At 42.6% G+C, this 20,171-nt stretch overlaps 1 protein-coding gene across 3 annotated transcripts in view; it reads left to right on the top strand.

The window, feature by feature from the left end:
- NHEJ1 (non-homologous end joining factor 1) overlaps positions 1-20,171 on the top strand; it is a 298,233-nt gene that overhangs the window by 20,838 nt on the left and 257,224 nt on the right. For all 3 annotated transcript variants that reach the window (XM_030210317.1, XM_030210315.1, XM_030210316.1), the window contains exons 4-5: positions 5,215-5,353; positions 8,833-8,891. In XM_030210317.1, the coding sequence (XP_030066177.1) occupies positions 5,215-5,353; positions 8,833-8,891 (198 nt within the window). The remainder of the gene's footprint in view (positions 1-5,214; positions 5,354-8,832; positions 8,892-20,171) is intronic.

Genomic DNA, 20,171 nt, shown 5'->3' with positions numbered 1-20,171 from the left:
GCACGTATCTGCCATCCTTTCCGTAAAAAAATACTTCCTGACATTACTCCTGAGTCTGCCCCCCTTCAACCTCAATTCATGTCCTCTAGTTCTACCACCTTCCCGTCTTCGGAAAAGGTTTGTTTGTGAATTAATACCTTTCAAATATTTGAATGTCTGTATCATGTCAGCCCTGTTTCTCCTTTCCTCCAAGGTATACATGACACATTTTATACTTTTTTTTTTATCAGTGCTCCTAAGCTAAATTTAAGTTTCATGGGGTGTTTTTCAGATAATTTGGCTACAGTGTACCTCAAGTTTTTGTTGTCTAGGCAGCTTTATTTTTTGACTTGACATTTTTCTCTTGCTCCTTTGTATATCCAGCTTGATTGGAACCAGGGCTGGGATCTGGAATCATGAATCTTTATTTGCAGTTCCCTGACAATTTTTTCCCTATTTGATTTTTTTTTTTTCACTTTCACCTCCTCCCAGTGCACCTAGTCTGGTCATTGCAGTGATAGGCCTTAGCCAGAAGCTGCTCCTGGAACCCTGTAATCATAGGCCTTAAATTCCACCACTAGATGCCGCCCTTAACCATTGCAGCACAAAAAAGAGGCTTTGCTTCACATTTATGAAGGAGTTTTTTTTTGCTAAAAACAAATTAACCACATTTTGCATTTAATCTTTAATACTGCATATATTATGCTTAAATTTGTTTATTGATTTTACAAACCAAAACAACAGCAACATTAGATAAACAGGTCATAACTCAGATTAAGGCACAGCAACTAAGCGAAAAACAGAAGGTTTCAACGTATCATCAACGACGACACCTAGATCCCTTTCTTGGTCCGTGACTCCTAATGTGGAACCTTGCATGACGTAGCTATAATTCGGGTTCCTCTTTCCCCACATACATCACTTTGCACTTGCTCACATTAAACGTCATCTGCCATTTAGACACACAGTCTCCCAGTCTCCCAAGGTCCTCTTGTAATTTTATGCTGATGGAGAAACAAAAGGTGGGATTGTCCTCTATACAATGTAACTGTTGAGTGGTGCTCCTTGTCTGAAAACTGCAAGTCAACAGTTGCATGAACGTTTCCTCCTCTCCTTCTGCAGTTGAGCTTATGAGTAGCAGAGTTGAGGCACGCTACTGGACCACGGGTGTGCAGGAAGTGCTGTGCATGCTTGAGATGCTTTACAAGTATTCCTAGAAAGACCTGGAAATGTCTGCTTTTGTGACTGCTCATCTGTCTTTAAGAACACCTGTTACAGGCAGTTTGTTTCCAGTGCAGGCTTTCACCACTTCCACTGGCCTTGCCATCTTCCTCTTTAGCTGGTACAGAGCCTGGTTAACACAGTAAGAAAAGCAGAGGACTCATCTGCTTATGTTTGTCAGATATTCAGCAGCCCTGTCCTTAATAGCACCACTAAATATTGGTTCAAAAATCACCAGTTACCCCCTCCATAAGTACATAAGTATTACCATACTGGGAAAGACCAAAGGTCCATCATGCCCAGCAATCCTGTTTCCAACAGTGGCCAATCCAGGTCACAAATACCTGGCAAGATCCCCAAAAAAGTACAAACATTTTATACTGCTTATCCCAGAAATAGTGGATTTTCCCCAAGTCCATTTAATAACGGTCTATGGACTTTTCTTTTAGGAAGCCGTCCAAACCTTTTTTAAACTCTGCTAAGCTAACCGCCATTACCACATTCTCTGGCAACGAATTCCAGAGTTTAATTACACGTTGAGTGAATGCCCATATTTGATTCATTTCCCAGGCTCCCTCCCATGTCTTACCAATAATCCACATAGATATCAATGTTTGTGGGGCTGCTGCCCAGGTCAGTGGGTTACGTTTTGCTTGATGGCAGAGTCTGAATGACCAAAAGATTAGAATATAAGCTTGGAAATGAAATGAAATTAAGGCTTGTAACCCTGAGTGCTCCATGCTTGTTACTACAGCTTGCTTGCTTTCTTCTGGGGGCAATGTCCCCAAATGGGTAGTTTTGTGCATCCCATGGCAGGAATGAACCTCACTCTTGAGCCCCAGGGTATGTGAACTCTGATCTGTCTGTCAAATTTACTGCTGATGCTTGCTGTAGTATGTGCATTGTGCCAGAGAGAGATTTTTTTTCTGGAGTTGATAAGGTATAACATGTATAGGCAACTTATTCAGGTCTTCTTGAAATTTCCTTTCAATCAGGCTTGTGGTACTCACAACGATGGGAAATATTTCTGTATCCTCCTGTCATACTTTCTTGGTCTTGGACTTCATTTCTTTGTACTTAAAGATCTTTTCTCTTTCTACACGATTCACAGAGTAATTGCTTGGTACCTAAATCTCCAGTCCCTTTGTCGCTGGCTTGGGGTGGTGGGTCGGGGCTCTTTCCCCTATGAGTGGAGGGAACTGTTTTGGGGGGAATGGGGGGCCTGCTAGCATGCAAATGCATGCGGAACAGAGCTCACCATTCCTCCCCAATGGTCTGCAAACCCATAAGCCACTGTCTGCTGGCGTAGGTTTTGCCGCAGACAGTGTACCAGTGTTTAGCTCGCTGATCATTGGGGAGAAATATGTTTCGCATGGATTTGCATGCTACTTGCACTAAGAGCCCTGTTTTGCATGCCTTTGCATTTTAGTTGCGGTCAGAGCCTGCGAGCGTGTTGTTTCACACGCTCGGAGGCTCTGATCATGGGGCGGTAGCAAACGCAGGCGCTAGTATGGCGCTAACAGTCTCTAGCGCCTGCGTTTGCTTCTGATCATCGTCCCATCAGTGCTTTTCTAGAGAACAGCAGTGTAGTTATGTTTACAAACCTGCCATCTTTTGCCTTTCTATATAGAAAGTTTCCACCATCTGTACTTCGCAGCCCCTGATGTGTACACTTTAAGGTAAAACGGCAGTCTTATTAACCATCTCTGCCATGAGCTCAGTACAGTTTACAGTAACGTGAGTAGTCATACAAACTCGAATCCCAATCAGCCAACTATAACAGCCCCAAAGTGTCTCTCAAGCCCAAATGTAAATCTTAAAGGGCTGTATAGTAAGCAAAGACTTGTTTGGAAGTGCCTCCCTGCATATGTATGGGTTGCCAGATCATCGCTGCCTAAGGGCACTGACTGAGGTAGAATTAATTGATATAGAAGTCTTTATAAGCTCAAATATTGGTTTCTCAGTACACACCAGAGGGTGCTGTCACCCAGCTGTCGGTATGATAGAAAGCAAGAGATTTTCTGCTGTGCTTTTTACTTTTGGGAGCAGGATGGGGTCCGGATCTCAGTGGTAACTGCCTTTTGACCCAGAATGGAGCGCTTTGTCCCCCTGTGCGCAAGAAAGAAGAGACCCTGATGAGCTCTGAGTCATGTGCTTGGGCCCAATCTAGGGTAAATTTTCAAAGGCTTGGTTTAATCTCTGTGGGTGAAATCGATGGTTACACAGCTAGAATCACAGAGTCTTTCTAAGTGCATTTTCAGCCAGCCAAAAGTATTCACCTGCTTTTACAATGTGCTTTTTTTATTTTTTTTGTCCTTGAAAACTATATGTGTGCATTTTAATTTTGCTAGCGTGCGTCATTTTAAGGTATGTGTGCTTTGAATTTGCCTAATAATCAGATCTTTAGACCTAGACTCTGCAGGAATTTTGTGTTTGAAGATCTCATTGGTTTATGCAGGCTGAAAAGTAGGCATGTTCTTTAAGTGCATTGCTGAATATTTATCCTTTAATGTATTCCCACTGTTCTTGCTCACTACAAATATATTTTTTTTTTGAGGGGGGGGGGGGGGGGGGATGTGTTTGAGCTTCCAGCTCAGTGACAACCAGGCATTTTGAGCTTTCTTCTTGGCAACTTCATAGGTATTGTCCTTCTGTTTTATATCCCATCGCAATATACCTGTTCTGCAAATTTCAGTGATAGTCTTCATCCGGGGGGGGGGGGGGGGGGGGGGGGTCATGCACCCAGTGATCTTTCTGAAACTTTGCAATCATAGATGGCTGAGGGGAGATGATAGGTCTATAAAATCCTGAATACAGTGGAACGGGTAAACACAAATTGCTCACTCTTTCAAAACGTACAGAGACTAGGGAACACTCAAGTTACACAGTTGTACATTTAAAATAAATAGATGGAAATATGTTTTCCTCAATGCATAGTTAAGCTCTGAAACTCATTGCTGAAACAAATAGTAAAAGCAGTTAATATAGCTGGGTTTAAAAAAGGGTTAGACAGATTCCTTGAGGGAAAGTTCATAAAGAGTCAAGTTAGTCCCAGGGAAAGCCATACAAGAACGTAAGACCTTTGAAGTCAGAATGATTGAATATTTTAACACCCAACAGAAAGGACTTAACAAGGATCTGGGGTTCCTAGCCCATTATAAACCATAAAGCTGTATGTCTCTGTTGATCACCCTCCCCTCACCTATCTACACCCATCCTGTTAGAATATCAATGATATGCTTTGATGTCCCCATGCATACCTCCTACCCACCCCCATCCTCCCACCCTGTCAGACTGTCATAGTAATGCTTGAATGTTTTCACTTATATACACTGTCAGCTAGCACATTTGCTTATTTCCGATCTGACGAAGAAGGGCAACCTTCGAAAGCTGATCAAGAAATGTATTAAGTTATGTCCAATAAAAAAGGTATCATCTTATTTTCTTTTCCATGTTTTATTTTGTTTGATTTCTATTGATAACCTTAAGAGTGGACTAACACGGCTACCACACTCCTCTACTTAAGATGGAATTAGTCCTAGGCAAAGCCACTGCTTATCCCTGGGGGTAGATAGCAGGGAATGCTGCTACTTTTGGGACTCTGCCAGGTACTTGTGAACTGGACTGGCCAGTGTTGGAAACAGGTACTGGGACCAGATAGACCCTTGGTTGATGCAGTTGGGCAACTCTTCGTTCTTTTGACCTTAAATTCTTCCAGTAGTCTTTTTACAGTGACTGACCTCTTTTCTGCTCAGAGGCTGTAGATTGGAGAGTATGAAACCTTGGCATTTCTGGGGATTTCTCCTGTACTCCCTGGCAGAAGGGGACAGGTGTATGCACAGAGAGAAAGAGAGAGCTGTTCTGATGCACACATGTATTACAGTTACAGAAGTTGGAAGTTCACTTCCTGGGTCTAACATGAATAGTCCAGTCATTGTGCATGGTTTGTAGGTTTTTCAGTCCTCTCTTTCTGCAGTGACACGTCATAAATCGAGGCCTTGGGATATTTTTCAGGTTTCCCGCCATCTCCTGCAGCCTCTGATGAAGATGTGCTTGGCCTTGGAGCGTCAGTCACAGGAACTGGGTGCACTCTTGCTGCAAAAGGACTTGGAAATTCAAGACTACAGGGAGAGTGGAGCTATGCTGAGCAGAAGTAAGGCTCGGTGTCCTAGCGTTACCCCCTTGTGTGCTTTCAGGTCTGAAACCATGGGTCTGTAGACCAGTATTAATGAATGAAAGGGGGAAATGGGACTTGATATACCGCCTATCTGAGGTTTTTGCAACTACATTCAAAGTGGTTTACATATATACAGGTACTTATTTTGTACCAGGGGCAATGAAGGGTTAAGTGATTTGCCCAGAGTCACAAGGAGCTGCAGAGGGAATCGAATGATCAAAGTCCACTGCACTAACCACTAGGCCACTCCTCCACTCATTCCACCAATAAGAGCCAACCTCATCAGTGATGTCACAATGGCTTGATTGCCCAATACAGTTCCCCAGGATCAAAGTCCACTGCACTAACCACTAGGCTACTCCTCCACTCCACTCCTCTGTTATTCGTTCTGGAGATGGACTCTTGAAAAAGCCCTCCTGCATACATGTCATACAGTTTAGAGGCTTAAACTAATCCTTGACAGTGAATTTGTTCTCTACCTATGATTTTGCCTTATCTGCGATACTGATTTAGATTTAATTCATACCTGTTTTCAGTAGCAGCTTAATATATGGTTGTTAAGCTCTTTCCTGGTTTTGTTTCATATGTCAGAAATATACAAACAGGGTAGTAAACACTGACAAAATCAATCCAAGAATGGTGAAAATGTTTACTTAAAGCTAACTGCTAGTGACCTTCCACCACTATATATAACAACATTGTAAAAAAAAGAAACCTGAAGGGAAGTCTTGCCTCACCAATCTAATGCATTTTTTTGAGGGGGTAAGCAAACATGTGGACAATGGGGAGCCGGTTGATATTGTATATCTGGATTTTCAGAAGGCGTTTGACAAAGTGCCGCACGAAAGACTCCTGAAGAAATTGCAGAGTCATGGAATCGGAGGTAGAGTATTATTATGGATTAAGAACTGGTTGAAAGATAGGAAGCAGAGAGTAGGATTGCGTGGCCAGTATTCTCAGTGGAGGAGGGTAGTTAGTGGGGTCCCGCAGGGGTCTGTGCTGGGTCCGTTGCTTTTTAATGTATTTATAAATGACCTAGAGATGGGAATAACTAGTGAGGTAATTAAATTCGCCGATGACACAAAATTATTCAAGGTCGTCAAGTCGCAGGAGGAATGTGAACGATTACAGGAGGACCTTGCGAGACTGGGAGAATGGGCGTGCAAGTGGCAGATGAAGTTCAATGTTGACAAGTGCAAAGTGATGCATGTGGGTAAGAGGAACCCGAATTATAGCTACGTCTTGCAAGGTTCCGCGTTAGGAGTTACGGATCAAGAAAGGGATCTGGGTGTCGTCGTCGATGATGCGCTGAAACCTTCTGCTCAGTGTGCTGCTGCGGCTAGGAAAGCGAATAGAATGTTGGGTGTTATTAGGAAGGGTATGGAGTCCAGGTGTGCGGATGTTATAATGCCGTTGTATCGCTCCATGGTGCGACCGCACCTGGAGTATTGTGTTCAGTACTGGTCTCCGTATCTCAAAAAAGATATAGTAGAATTGGAAAAGGTACAGCGAAGGGCGACGAAAATGATAGTGGGGATGGGACGACTTTCCTATGAAGAGAGGCTGAGAAGGCTAGGGCTTTTCAGCTTGGAGAAGAGACGGCTGAGGGGAGATATGATAGAAGCGTATAAAATAATGAGTGGAATGGATCGGGTGGATGTGAAGCGACTGTTCACGCTATCCAAAAATACTAGGACTAGAGGGCATGAGTTGAAGCTACAGTGTGGTAAATTTAAAACGAATCGGAGAAAATGTTTCTTCACCCAACGTGTAATTAGACTCTGGAATTCGTTGCCGGAGAACGTGGTACGGGCGGTTAGCTTGACGGAGTTTAAAAAGGGGTTAGATAGATTCCTAAAGGACAAGTCCATAGACCGCTATTAAATGGACTTGGAAAAATTCCGCATTTTTAGGTATAACTTGTCTGGAATGTTTTTACGTTTGGGGAGCGTGCCAGGTGCCCTTGACCTGGATTGGCCACTGTCGGTGACAGGATGCTGGGCTAGATGGACCTTTGGTCTTTCCCAGTATGGCACTACTTATGTACTTATGTACTTAGGATGTGAGTATATATCACATTTACTATCCTTAGTGGAGTCCCAGTATTATCACAGGTTTCAGTGGAAAAAAACTCCCTGGCTTTAATATTACACTTAAGGGGAGAACACCCATTGTTCCCCCCCCCCCCACTCCCCAAAAAGAAAATGGGCACAAACATTAGAGCTAGCCAGAATCTAAAAAAGTTCCACAAAATAACTCAAACTGTAAACAGCAATTCAAATTAAAAAAAAAAAAATCAGCAAAACTTATCTGTGTCCTGAAATCACTCCAGTGTTGCAGCAGAGCATGTCGTATTCTCCAAAAAAAACATGATGGTGACAGTTCTCCATGGTGTAAACTTCAGAATTCAAAGAAAACCAGCATTAGTAACTAGTAAGGTAATTAAATTTGCTGACGACACAAAGTTACTCAAAGTTGTTAAATCGCAAGAGGATTGTGAAAACTTACAAGAGGACCTTACGAAGCTGGGACACTGGGCGTCGAAATGGCAGATGACGTTTAATGTGAGGAAGTGCAAACTGATGCATGTTGGAAAGAGGGACCCGAACTATAGCTACGTCATGCAAGGTTCCACGTTAGGAGTCACAGACCAAGAAAGGGATCTAGGCGGCGTCGTTGATGATACGTTGAAACCTTCTGCTCAGTGTGGTGCTGCAGCTAAGAAAGCAAATAGAATGTTAGGTATTAGGAAAGGAATGGAAAACAAAAATGAGGATGTTGTAATGCCTTTGTATCGCTCCATGGAATTCGTTGCCACAGAATGTAATAAAAGATACTGAGAAGGGTGACCAATATGATAGAGGATGCAAAGCTTCCCTATGATGAAAGGCTAGGACTCTTCAGCTTGAAGAAGACAACTGAGGGGAGATATGAGAGAGGTCTGAAAAATAATGAGTAGAGTAAAATGGTTAAATCAAGCTGATTACTCACTCTTTCAAAAATACAAAGACTAGGGGACATGATTCGAAGTTCCTAAGTAGTACATTGAAAACAATTATGAGAATTTGTTTTTCAGTCAACATAGAGCTAATCTCTGGAATTCATTGATGGTAAAAGCAGTTAGCGGAGCTGGGTTTAAAAACAGATTTAAACAAGTTTCTGCCTGAGAAGTCCATAAACCATTATTAATAAGATGGACTTAGGGAAAGCCACGGGGACATTCCCTTTCAATATTTGACTTGCAGGATTGGGAGTACTAAGTACTTCTAGGCTCTTAAGATCTACCAACCTGTATATACCACGGAGGTATTTAAATATCGCACTTGCCTATCTTCAGATCTTTGTCCCATTTTCTTTTTGAGAAGGACCACTGACCATTCTGAGTTCTGGTAGTGCTTGCATCGTACAGTAGGGTGTCTTGTCTTCTTAACCTTTCTACCTCCTCCCTTTCACAGGCCGCCTAGAGACCGAAATGTTTGATGAGAAATGCTTTCTGGAGAGGTTTCTGTGCAAGGTAAGTGAAACATTTCTTTAACCCCTTCTGTGCTGTGATGTAAGCTTGATCTTACCAGTATTTTGTGGTCATGGTGTGCCCATAGCACTTCTGACATTGCTTTAGTGGTGCTGGGTTTAAAGTGAATAATAACTGACCAGGTAGAAGCTGCTGTCTCCTTCAAAAAGTGCATGTGAACCAAAAGCATTTAACCCACTTATGCTTTGTTGCATCCTGCTGATGCGACTCAGGTTTAAAATGTTTGTCTCCTAGTCACTGCTGGAAGTCTTCATGCTAAATTGAGTAAGGAACAGAAATCCTCAGGCTGTGCCTTCTTTCTGCCTCCATCACACTCAAGTAACAGTGTAATCATTTAGGGGTTCTTGTGCTGAGGTGCATTACGTTCCATGTAGCCCATCAAACATATAAATGACAAGTGACCGACTCACCCGCAAATGCGCAGTAGAGACTTCCCTCTCTGTCCCGCCCTCGCATCAAGACGTGATGACGTCAGAGGGCAGAACAGAGAGGGAAACAGACGCTGCCGCTGGAGCCTGGAGACGAAGCAACATTGTCGGTGCACCAACCTCCACTCCCCCTATCCCCGACGTCGTCGTCGCCACCGCCGCTCCCGCCCCCCTCCGTATTGGGCCCCCTGCACTGAAATGACAGTGCCTCTCACCTCTGTGTGGAAGCAGTGCAGGCAGCAGCAGAGCGATCTGCTGCTGCCTGCAGCGCTTTCACACGGAGGTGAGAGGCGCTCTCATGTCAGTGCAGGGGGCCCGGGATGGAGGGGGGAGGGAGCGGCGGCGTGGAGGGTAGCTGAACATGGGGGGAGGGCAGGGGGGAGAGAGGAGGTTTGCTGGACATGGGGAGAGAGCGGGGCAGAGAGGAGTGTTGCTGTACATGGGGGGAGGGCAGGGGAAAGAGCGGGGGTGGAGGAGGCCAAGGGAAAGAGGAGGGTTGCTGGATATGGGGGGAGGGCAGGGGAGCGAGGAGGATCGGTGGACGGTGGGAGGCCAGGGGATATAGGAGGTTTGCTGGACATGGATGGATGGAGGTGAGAATTTTTACATTTTGCAAAACACAAATCTCGCCTGTTTTAACGGGCTTAACGGCTAGTAGATATATAACAGGCTGCGTGACATTTAGCGCACCTTAGTAGAAGGACCCCTTAGAGCAGCATTTTAGAAATGAGGTACAAATCAGAATTGAGGTGTCCAGGTCTGGAGGTCTCGAGTTCTGCTCGTTTTTTAGAAGTGTATCTGCTGACGTAGAGGCTGTTCTAAAATACATGAGAAATGGACGATTATGTGCTGGTTGGGTGTGGCAGAAGCATCCGTTGTAGAAAATAAATGTTTAAAATATCAAAATGAGTCATTGTTGTGGAATAGCAACCTAAGTGTTTGTGCTAGAAAATAAACATTTGCTATTCATTAAGCACAATAATCCCTTGCCAGCTTCATTTTTTTTTTTTGGGGGGGGGGGGGGGGGGGGGGGGGAGAGATTAAAAGGGTGACCTCTCTTAATCCTCCCAGTGGAGTACTTTTTTGAAACCTAAATGTCTTGGGTAGCAGGTGAAAATCTTGGCATTTATCTTTTTACATAGATATGAATATTCCCTTTGAATGGGGGGGAATACACATTTACTTTTTAGATCTGTCCTAGGCCTGCCCAACACATGCCTAGACCACGCTGGCTTGCCAGATGCACATTTTTCAGTTTTAGACATGTATATCCTATGTATGTAAAAACTGGGATTTAGGGGGCAAGTTGTCAGTGTGGGCTACTGTTAAGATGCCATTTTATTGTTAATCCCAGTTATTAGCAACTAGTGTGAAGTTTGTCTTTAGTAACCAGAGCTGATATTGTGATGTCATAATGTCTCATTCCACCAATGCCTGAGAGCCAACCTCATCAGTGATGTCACATTGCCCTGTACTTGGGGGTCACTATAGCAGTGATTTAACCGGAGCTGGTATTGTGATGTCATAATGTCTCATTCCACCAATGCCTGAGAGCCAACCCCATCAGTGATGTCACAATAGCTCGATTGCCCTGTACTTGGGTCACTATAGCAGTGATTTAACGAGAGCTAATATTGTGATGTCATAATGTCTCATTCCACCAATGCCCGATAGCCAACCTCATCAGTGATGTCACAATAGCTTGTTTGCTCTGTACTTGGGTCACTTTTATTACATATATCAGTGATTTAACCAGAGCTGATATTGTGATATCATGATGCCTCATTCCACCAATGCCTGAGAGCCAACCCCATCAGTGATGTCACAATAGCTCGATTGCCCTGTACTTGGGTCACTATAGCAGTGATTTAACCAGAGCTGATATTGTGATGTTATAATGCCTCATTCCACCAGTCTAAAAGCCAACCTCCATCAGTGATGTCACAATGGCTTGATTGTCCTATACTTGGCTCACTTTTATTACCTATAGCAATGATTTTGATTTCCAGAGATATTTCTTTTTTTCCTTTAATTAAGGGGGGAAGTTATCAATGTGGGTTACTGTTAAGACCTGTTATTTTACTGTTAACCTCAGTTATTAGTAACTAGGTCTTATTGCATAAAAGGGGACCTTTGCTAAAATAACACAAGTTAATAGTAAAACAACACATCTTAACAGAAGCCCATGTTACATGCCAGTTTATGCATGGCTAAAACCCAAATAACACTATTAAAACAAACACCTTAGTGTGCTTGCTGGCCAACATTGACTAACATCACTCATTTAGTAGCAGGCACTAGGGCAAGGGCAGTTCTACAGACTGTTGGTATAACCAGTGCTCTGGTTTCAGGTTTATTAAAGGCTTGATATAAACTTTCATACACATTGTAGGTGCTGTCACTGTGCTTTCTGCTGTCTTGTCCCCAGCATTTTGTGCTGTTGACTGTATAGGATTTCTTCTCTGTTGTTTTGTTTCTTGTTCATGTAATTTTATGTTGCCAGGAATGTTTTTTACATATAAATTCCACCCATCCACGTTTGAAAAATTATACATACATAAGACAAACAAATAACTTACTCCACAAATTACCAGTTATGGTCTTATGTGGATTACAGCAAAATTAACCAGATATTTCTAGGATATACAATCACGATAAAATAGACAAAATGATCTCAAACAAAAAAATATTTCTTAGATAACTTTTCAGCTTCCTTCGAAATGTCATGTAATCATTTTCAGATCTAAGGTTAAGTGGTAAGGCATTACAAATTCAACCTGCTTGATACTAAAAGTATGAGAGAACACTTTTATATTTTCATGCTAGGGAAATGTAATAAATTCTTTCTCTGTTATAATGACTTCATTTAGGATGAGAGAGATATTGATCAACTAAGAAGAAAAGGAGCCTGACCTTGAACTATTTTAAATACTAAGCAACTTAAGGACCTTGAAATATTTTAAACATTAAGCAACTTAATTTAAATACAACTCCACTTTCGACAGGCAACCAGTGCAACTTACGTAACAGAGAAACTTTATCAAATTTATTCATGTTACATAGTTACCTGGCTACAGTATTTTGAAGAATTTTTGTAATTTAACTTTTGTATATAAGCTGTTAACAATAATCAAGTTGTATTAAGATGAAGGCTTGAATTAAGATTTTGAATTGATCCTGATGAAAATGAGGTAATTTCAAAAAATTAGATATCTTCCAACCCCCTCCCCCCTTTTTTTTTTAAACTAAGGCATTGACATAATTTTCCATTGAAAGCAAAGATCCAAATGGACACCTAATATCTTCAGATTCTTATGCAACAAGGCATTCCCATAGGAAGAAATGCCTGAGAAGTCTACTAGCCAGCAGGAATACAAAGCAGATACTGAGCATCTTGGGAGAAAAGCAGGCATCTGAAGCTGATGCCATTATCTCCTTGGGCTGATAAGGAAGTCCATATAGTACAGAGTTCACAAACTCAGGGGGAGGTGCTTAGACAGCTGGCAAAGACCATAGTGTTTTCTTAGCTATAACATGTTCATAGAAAATAATCCTGTAATCCCGTCTCCACAAGAGGTCGTATAGATGCGGTGCAATTCTGGAGGTCCATCTATAATACGGATTGGTCGATTCAGCCTGACTCAGAGAGCTTCCTAGCGGAGTGGACTACGAACTGTACACGTGTGCTAGACGTCATAGCACTACTCAAAATTAAGGCTTCGCGTGCGCGTACCTCCTCCTCTTGGTTCACTGATGAGCAGAAACAGATTAAAAAAACAAGCAAGAAGGCTTGAAAGGGCTTGGGTGAAAACGAAGACCGGGGACACATTCCTTGCATGGAAGAAAGTGCAGAGAAAATACAAGTACGCTATCAGGCAAGCTAAGCGTCGGTACTATTCTGACAAAGTGGGAACAGATAATTATGACTCGAAGGTATTATATCAACTCTTAAATAAGCTCATAAACACGAACTTGGTTTTCTCTTCAACCATTGACCATCCGTCTGCTGATGAGCTTGCAAAGTACTTTCAAGAGAAAATTACTAAACTTCGCATGTTGTTGCCGCCTGCCACCTCTGATTTCGAAGATTTCCTAGCTGTTTTTGAGCCCCCTGCGGATGAATTTCCAGCAGACAGATTCTGAACAGACTTTGCACCAGTCACCAATGACGCAGTTTCTAGGGCGCTGAAAAGATTCTCCAAGAAGCATTGTTGTCTAGACCCATGTCCGAGTTATCTTATGAATTCAGCACCATCCTGCTTTCTCGATCACCTTACATCCTATCTCAATCATATATGCTTCAGTGTGGTTTGTTTCCATATGATTTTGGAAACATTGTTTTAACTCCTATACCGAAAGACTGCAAGAAGAAGGTTGCTGATGTCACCAATTATAGACCAGTGGCATCCGTTCCACTTTTAGTCAAGTTGATGGAAAGTGTGGTCACAAGCCAGCTCAGGATTACATACTAAATTTCAATCTGCTTGCAACTTCTCAGTCAGGTTTCCGTGCAGGTCACAGCACTGAAAAAGCACTGCTCACTCTACTTACCAAACTAAGGAAGGAACTTGCTACCAGCAAGAACATACTCCTCCAATTTGACATGTCAAGCACGTTTGATATGGTCAAATTGGGAGTAGGAGGTAATGTACTCAAGTGGTTGAGGGGCTTTCTCACACTTCGATCGTACAAAGTCAAAGTGCATACGCAATTCTTATCAGCATGGAGTGCAGACTGTGGTGTGCCTCAGGGTTCCCCTCTGTCGCCTATCCTTTTCAACCTTATGATGGCCCCACTGGCAATCACATTAGCTGATTTGGGACTCAATTCGTATATCTATGCTGACGATGTTGTAGTATATATACCATTCTAATCTAAAGTATCCGAGATTAGTAAATCCATCGAACACGTTCTGCATGTTATGGACTCTTGGGCAAACGCTTTTCAACTAAAGCTTAATACAGAAAAAACACACTGCCTTGTTCTGTCTTCCCAGCGCAAGTTAATTCATCTAACTTCTATTGTTGTTAACAATCTCATCCTTCCTATCTCTGATCATTTGAAGATTTTGGGTGTTATCTTTGACCGTTTTTTAACATTTGAAAGACAAGCAATGGCGCAAACACGGAAGATGTTCATCATGATGTGGAAGCTGAAGCGGGTACGCCACCTCTTCGCGAGGCATCTCTTTAGAAATATGATACAATCATTAGTGCTTTGTCATACAGACTACTGCAATGGTACGTTAGCAGGGTGTAAAGACTTTGTTTTGAGGAAATTACAGACTGCCCAAAATACAGCGGCAAGACTTATCTTCAATAAAGCCCGGTTCGATAGCGCAAAGCCTTCTTTGCTAAACTTCACTGGCTTCCAATCAAGGAGCGAATTGTATTCAAGGTTTGCACCATGGTACACAAAATCATCAATGGGGTTGTAGCAAATTACATGCTGACCATGATCGACTTGCCTGCCAGAAATGCTGACCCAAAATCGCGATTATATCTCACCTTGCATTACCCAAACTGGAAAGGATGTAAGCATGGCTCTATTCAGGCGTCAAGCTTTCCATTCATCAGTGCGCAAAACTGGAATGCACTTCCCAGAGCCATAACCAGTCTGAGTGACTACCTTGTCTTTCGCAAGGCACTAAAAACGCATCTGTTTGCACAAATATTTTCTACAAGACCTATGTTAAGACTATAACCCCTGCAAGCATGCAAATGTGGATTCTGGTTGGACCCATTCTTTTGTACCGTTCTATGTAAAGTGTCTTTTCTTTCTTGCATTTTTGCTCTTCATTTCTAATTTGTCTCTGATATCACCCAGAGAACTCTCTCTCTCTCTGGTTTTGTAAGCCACATTGAGCCTGCATGTTTGAGGGGATAATGTGGGGTATAAATACATTGATAAATAAATAATAAAGGAGGAGGAATGCAAGGCTGCCAAAGAAGGGGAGGGGGGGAAAAATTCCCCAGGCCCGGCCTCTTGGGGAGGGGGGCGGGGGTCCAGCGCCAGCAAGCTTCTTCCTGCCTGCCTGCCTACCTGCTTGATTCTGGGCTTTTTCTCTCCTACTCCTGTTTGCCAGGACCTAGATGATTGCATTAACGCGATAACCTGGGTTTTCGCATTAATGCAGTAATCTGGGTCTCGGCACACAGGTGACGACAGACTGAGGGAGTCAGAACCAGTAAGGGGAAGGCGGGTGGTCCTGCTCCGGGCATGGCTATGTCTCTCGGTGACCCTGAAGGAATGCATGGCTCAGAAGTTGAGTTGAAGGTTTTGGATATGTTGGTGATGGGGACTGTACATGGAACAATAAAAGGATCATTTGTAGTAATTTGTTTAGGAAGGATAGGAATGAAGTACTTCTTTATGTAAACAAAAAAAAAAATCAAAGCTTCAAAAATGGGATTTGGGGGGCGTGGGCCATCTTGCAAAAGAGATGGACAGACGACTGACTGAAGATAGCCTAAAAGGTGGGAAAAAAGGGGGAGGTGGTGGAACACGTACTTTTGTTTTGTTTTTTTCTATTAAATGTTTGACACATTTTTATATTCCTTAGCAACCCTCCAGAACGATCAAGATGCTTGGGTTATGTACACTTACCAGTAGACGAAGACTGAGAACATCTGACTGAGAATTATATAAAAACCTTGTGCACTTCCAGCCATCCAGTATTTCTCAGTCTTCCAGCAGAAGGTGAATGTGCAGACTGAGCTGATCTGGTAGTCCAAGGGGGTGGGGGGGGGTCCCCGGGGTGGTGGTGGTTTGTTCATTGCTTCTGTCCTCCAAGTTTTGAGAGAACTGAAGTGTGCCTTGACTGCTGTGTTCTGCAGGGGTCTTGAGTGTCCTTAAACAGCTCACAGCAACTAGCTGCTATTTAAAATAAATAAATAAATAAATAAATAAATAAATAAATAAATAAATAAATAAATCTGAGTGCTGTTAGGAGCCTTGAGCTGTGTGGAGAGGTGTCCTGGCTTATCTTCTCTGGTGGTTATCTCCTATTTTTCACCATGGATGTTGAAGCTGTCAGACCCCAGGCTCAGCAAGAATGGCATGTCATGAATGTGGGCATGGGGGGGAGGGAGTGCTGAGAGCACAATGTAGACTCTGGGGGGGGGGGGGGGGGAGCCAAAGTCATCTATGGCATCTGCGCTGGACGCTGCAGCAGGGAATGCATTGGCTGAGTCTGCCTTGATGGTAGGGCTGGCTGAGGTAGGCACTTCAGCAGTGGTTCCAGTTTGGTGGAAACTGCTGCCAATTTGGAAGTGGCCTGGCTTTCTGATCTGCCACTGCGCTTGTCTCTGGAGTCCCCCCTCCTGGGTCCTTTGACTGCTGGTGACAAAAGTCTTGTGGGTGATGGGTTTCCATTTAGAATTCATCTGGGCTATGTTTCAGACCTGGAAGTTGGAGGGGGGGGGGGCCGTTAAGTTGGACACAGCTACAGCAGTTCTTCCTCTGTTGGCAGCCAAACACCCTAGGATGCACTGGGCTCTATTGGATGATGTCACCCAGATGTGAGAATACTTGACCTGCTGTCCTCGGAAAATGTTTGCTACAGGTGAGTAACTTCTTTTCTTGAACCTCACATAACCTCCGAACAGACTAAACCCCACTAACTGGAGTGGAGGAGTAGCCTAGTGGTTAGTGCAGTGGACTTTGATCCTGGGGAACTGAGTTCAATTCCCACTGCAGCTCCTTGTGACTCTGGGCAAGTCACTTAACCCTCCATTGCCCCTGGTACAAAATAAGTACCTGAATATATGTAAACCGCTGTGAATGTAGTTGCAAAAAAACCTCAGAAGGCAGTATATCAAGTCCCATTTCCCTTTCCCTTACCCTTCTCCAGTGAGAATACTGACCATTTAACCTTACTCTCTGTTTTCTATCTTTTAACCAGTTTTTAATCCACAATAGAACACTACCTCCTATTCCATGACTCTCCAGTTTCCTCTGGAGTCTTTCATGAGGTACTTTGTTAAATGTCTTCTGAAAATCCAGATGCACAATATCAACCGGCTCACCTTTATTCACATGTTTGTTCACCCCTTCAAATAAATGTAGTAGATTGGTGAGGCAAGATTTCCCTTCACTAAATCCATGTTTACTTTGTCTCATTAATCCATGCTTTTGAATATGCTCTGTAATTTTGTTCTTATTAATAGTCTCTACCATTTTGCCCAACTTCGACGTCAGACTCACCGGTCTATAATTTCCCGGATATCCTCTGGATCCTTTTTTAAAAATTGGCGTTACATTGGCCACCCTCCAATCTTCCGGTACCATGCTCGATTTTAAGGATAAATTACATATTTCTAACAATAGCTCCGCAAGCTCATTTTTCAGTTCTATCAGTACTCTGGGATGAATACCATCCAGTCCAGGAGATTTTCTACTCTTCAGTTTGTAGAACTGCCCCATTAAATCCTCCAGGTTTACAGAGAATTCATTAAGTTACTCTGACTCATCAGCTTCGAGTACCATTTCCGGCACAGGTATCCCACCCAAATCTTCCTCGGTGAAGACTGAAGCAAAGAATTAATTTAATCTCTCTGCTATGGCTTTGTCTTCCCTGATCGCCCCTTTTACTCCTCGGTCATCTAGCGGTCCAACTGATTCTTTTGCCTGCTTCCTGCTTTTAATATACCTAAAAACATTTTTACTATGTGTTTTTGCCTCCAACGCAATCTTTTTTTCAAAGTCCCTCTTAGTTTTCCTTATCAGCGCTTTGCATTTGATTTGACATTCCTTATGCCTCTTCTTATTATTTTCAGTCGGTTCCTTCTTCCATTTTCTGAAGGATTTTCTTTTAGCTCTAATAGCTTTCTTCACCTCACTATTTAACCACGCCGGCTGTCGTTTGGTCTTCCGTCCTCCTTTTTTAATACGTGGAATATATTTGGCCTGGGCTTCCAGGATGGTGTTTTTGAACAGCATCCACGCCTGTATTCCTTTCCTAATAATTCCTTACATTAACATAAGAACATAAGTATTGCCATACTAGGACAGACCGAAGGTCTATCAAGCCCAGCATCCTGTTTCCAACAGTGGCCAATGCAGGTTACAAGAACCTGGCAAGATCCCCAAGTCAATTTTAATATGGCTTTTGGACTTTTCTTTTAGGAAGCTATGCAAACCTTTTTTAAATCCCACTAATCTAACTGCTTTTACTACTTTCTCTGGCAACGAATTCCAGAGTTTAATTACACGTTGAGTGAAGAAGTATTTTCTCCGATTCATTTTAAATGTACTACTTAGTAGCTTCATTGCATGCCCCCTAGTCCTAGTATTTTTGGAAAGAGTAAACAGATGCTTCATGCCTACCCTTTCCACTCCACTCTTTATTTTATAGACCTCTATCATATCTCCCCTCAGCCGTCTTTTCTCCAAGCTGAAGAGCCCTAGCTGCTTTAGCCTTTCCTCATAGGTAAGTCGTCCCATCCCCTTTAACATTTTCGTCGCCCTTCTCTGTACCTTTTCTAATTCCACTATATCTTTTTTGAGATGCGGTGACCAGAATTGCACACAATATTCGAGGTGCGGTCGCACCATGGAGCGATACAAAGGCATTATAACATCCTCATTTTTGTTTTCCATTCTTTTCCTAATAATACCTAACTTTCTATTTGCATTCTGTTTGCATTTTTGGCTGCCACTGCAGACTGAACAGATTTCAGGTATTGTATTGCCCACAGTAAAACCTAGATCTTTTTCCTTGGTGGTAACTCCTAATGTGAAATCTAGCATCATGTACCTATAATTTGGGTTAGTCTTCCTAATATGCATCGCTTAGCCCTATTATACTGCAAAGCAAGTTTAAAGATTCCAAGGAATCTTTAATTAGAAAGAGAAGTAGGAACCACTGTAAGTGAGCATCTTATATGCTCATCTACACAGGATGGTAGAGTACAAAGGATGAAGAGGAAAATACTGAATGGATAAGGAAAGATCTTACGAGTGTTCGTGTTGTAACAGCTGGGATACATCTTTAGCAGTGTAGGCAACAGTAGCTAGGCAGACAGAATGAACAGGTTTATCTTTTTTTGCGTCATTTATTAGGTTATGTTTGAGGCCTAATATGAAAATTTTTGCACAAAATTACCTGGTTTTAGGAGGGTTTGGGATCTGACACTGAAGTCAAGGATTTGCATTCAGTGAATCTTCAATATATGCAAATCTAGGTTATGCATATTCATTGCGATAATCCTGAAAACCTGACTGTCTTAGGTGTACCTCCAAGACAAGATTGAGAAGTACTGTTGTAAGGGCAGCCCATTAGGATGAACCAGTCTTGCCATACTGTGCTTATCTTAAGGAGCATGCTCTTAAAACCAGGTTCATTGCTGCTTCTTACTGTATGCTTTTCTTACTTGTAAGCAGGACGATATTGGCTGTATTTTTTTATCCGCTTTATGGTAACCTTTGGCTGTGATACAACCTGGAATGCTTTAGTCTCAAATAATCCTTTATTTTGAATTCTTTATTCTTAAATAGGGATGAAGCAGTAGGAGGTTTTGAGAGGGATTAGAATCTCATCCCCTTCTTTCTTGGCTTTCTACTCCTAGAAGTTGGGAAGTTGCTCCGCTGTTTCCTGATCAGGGGCAAAAAGATTAATTTCTTTTGGAACTATGCTGTTCTGAGAAAGATGAGTTTGATCAGAGCCAGAAATGTTAAAAATAAATTTTAGGTGCAGGGATTTCCAGAAATAAGTGGCCTCTGCCCCTTCTTATGGACATAAATAATAAAAGCAGCACAACCACTCCAGCCAAGTTTGCAAATCTGAGTTTACTAAAAGAAGGTGCTGAGATAAAGCTCAGCTTACTTATAGAAA

The sequence above is a fragment of the Microcaecilia unicolor genome, chromosome 7, assembly GCF_901765095.1.
Source record: "Microcaecilia unicolor chromosome 7, aMicUni1.1, whole genome shotgun sequence".
NCBI lineage: Eukaryota > Metazoa > Chordata > Amphibia > Gymnophiona > Siphonopidae > Microcaecilia > Microcaecilia unicolor.
Note: the sequence above shows the minus strand (reverse complement) of the source record. Positions and strands in the feature narration are given on the sequence as shown.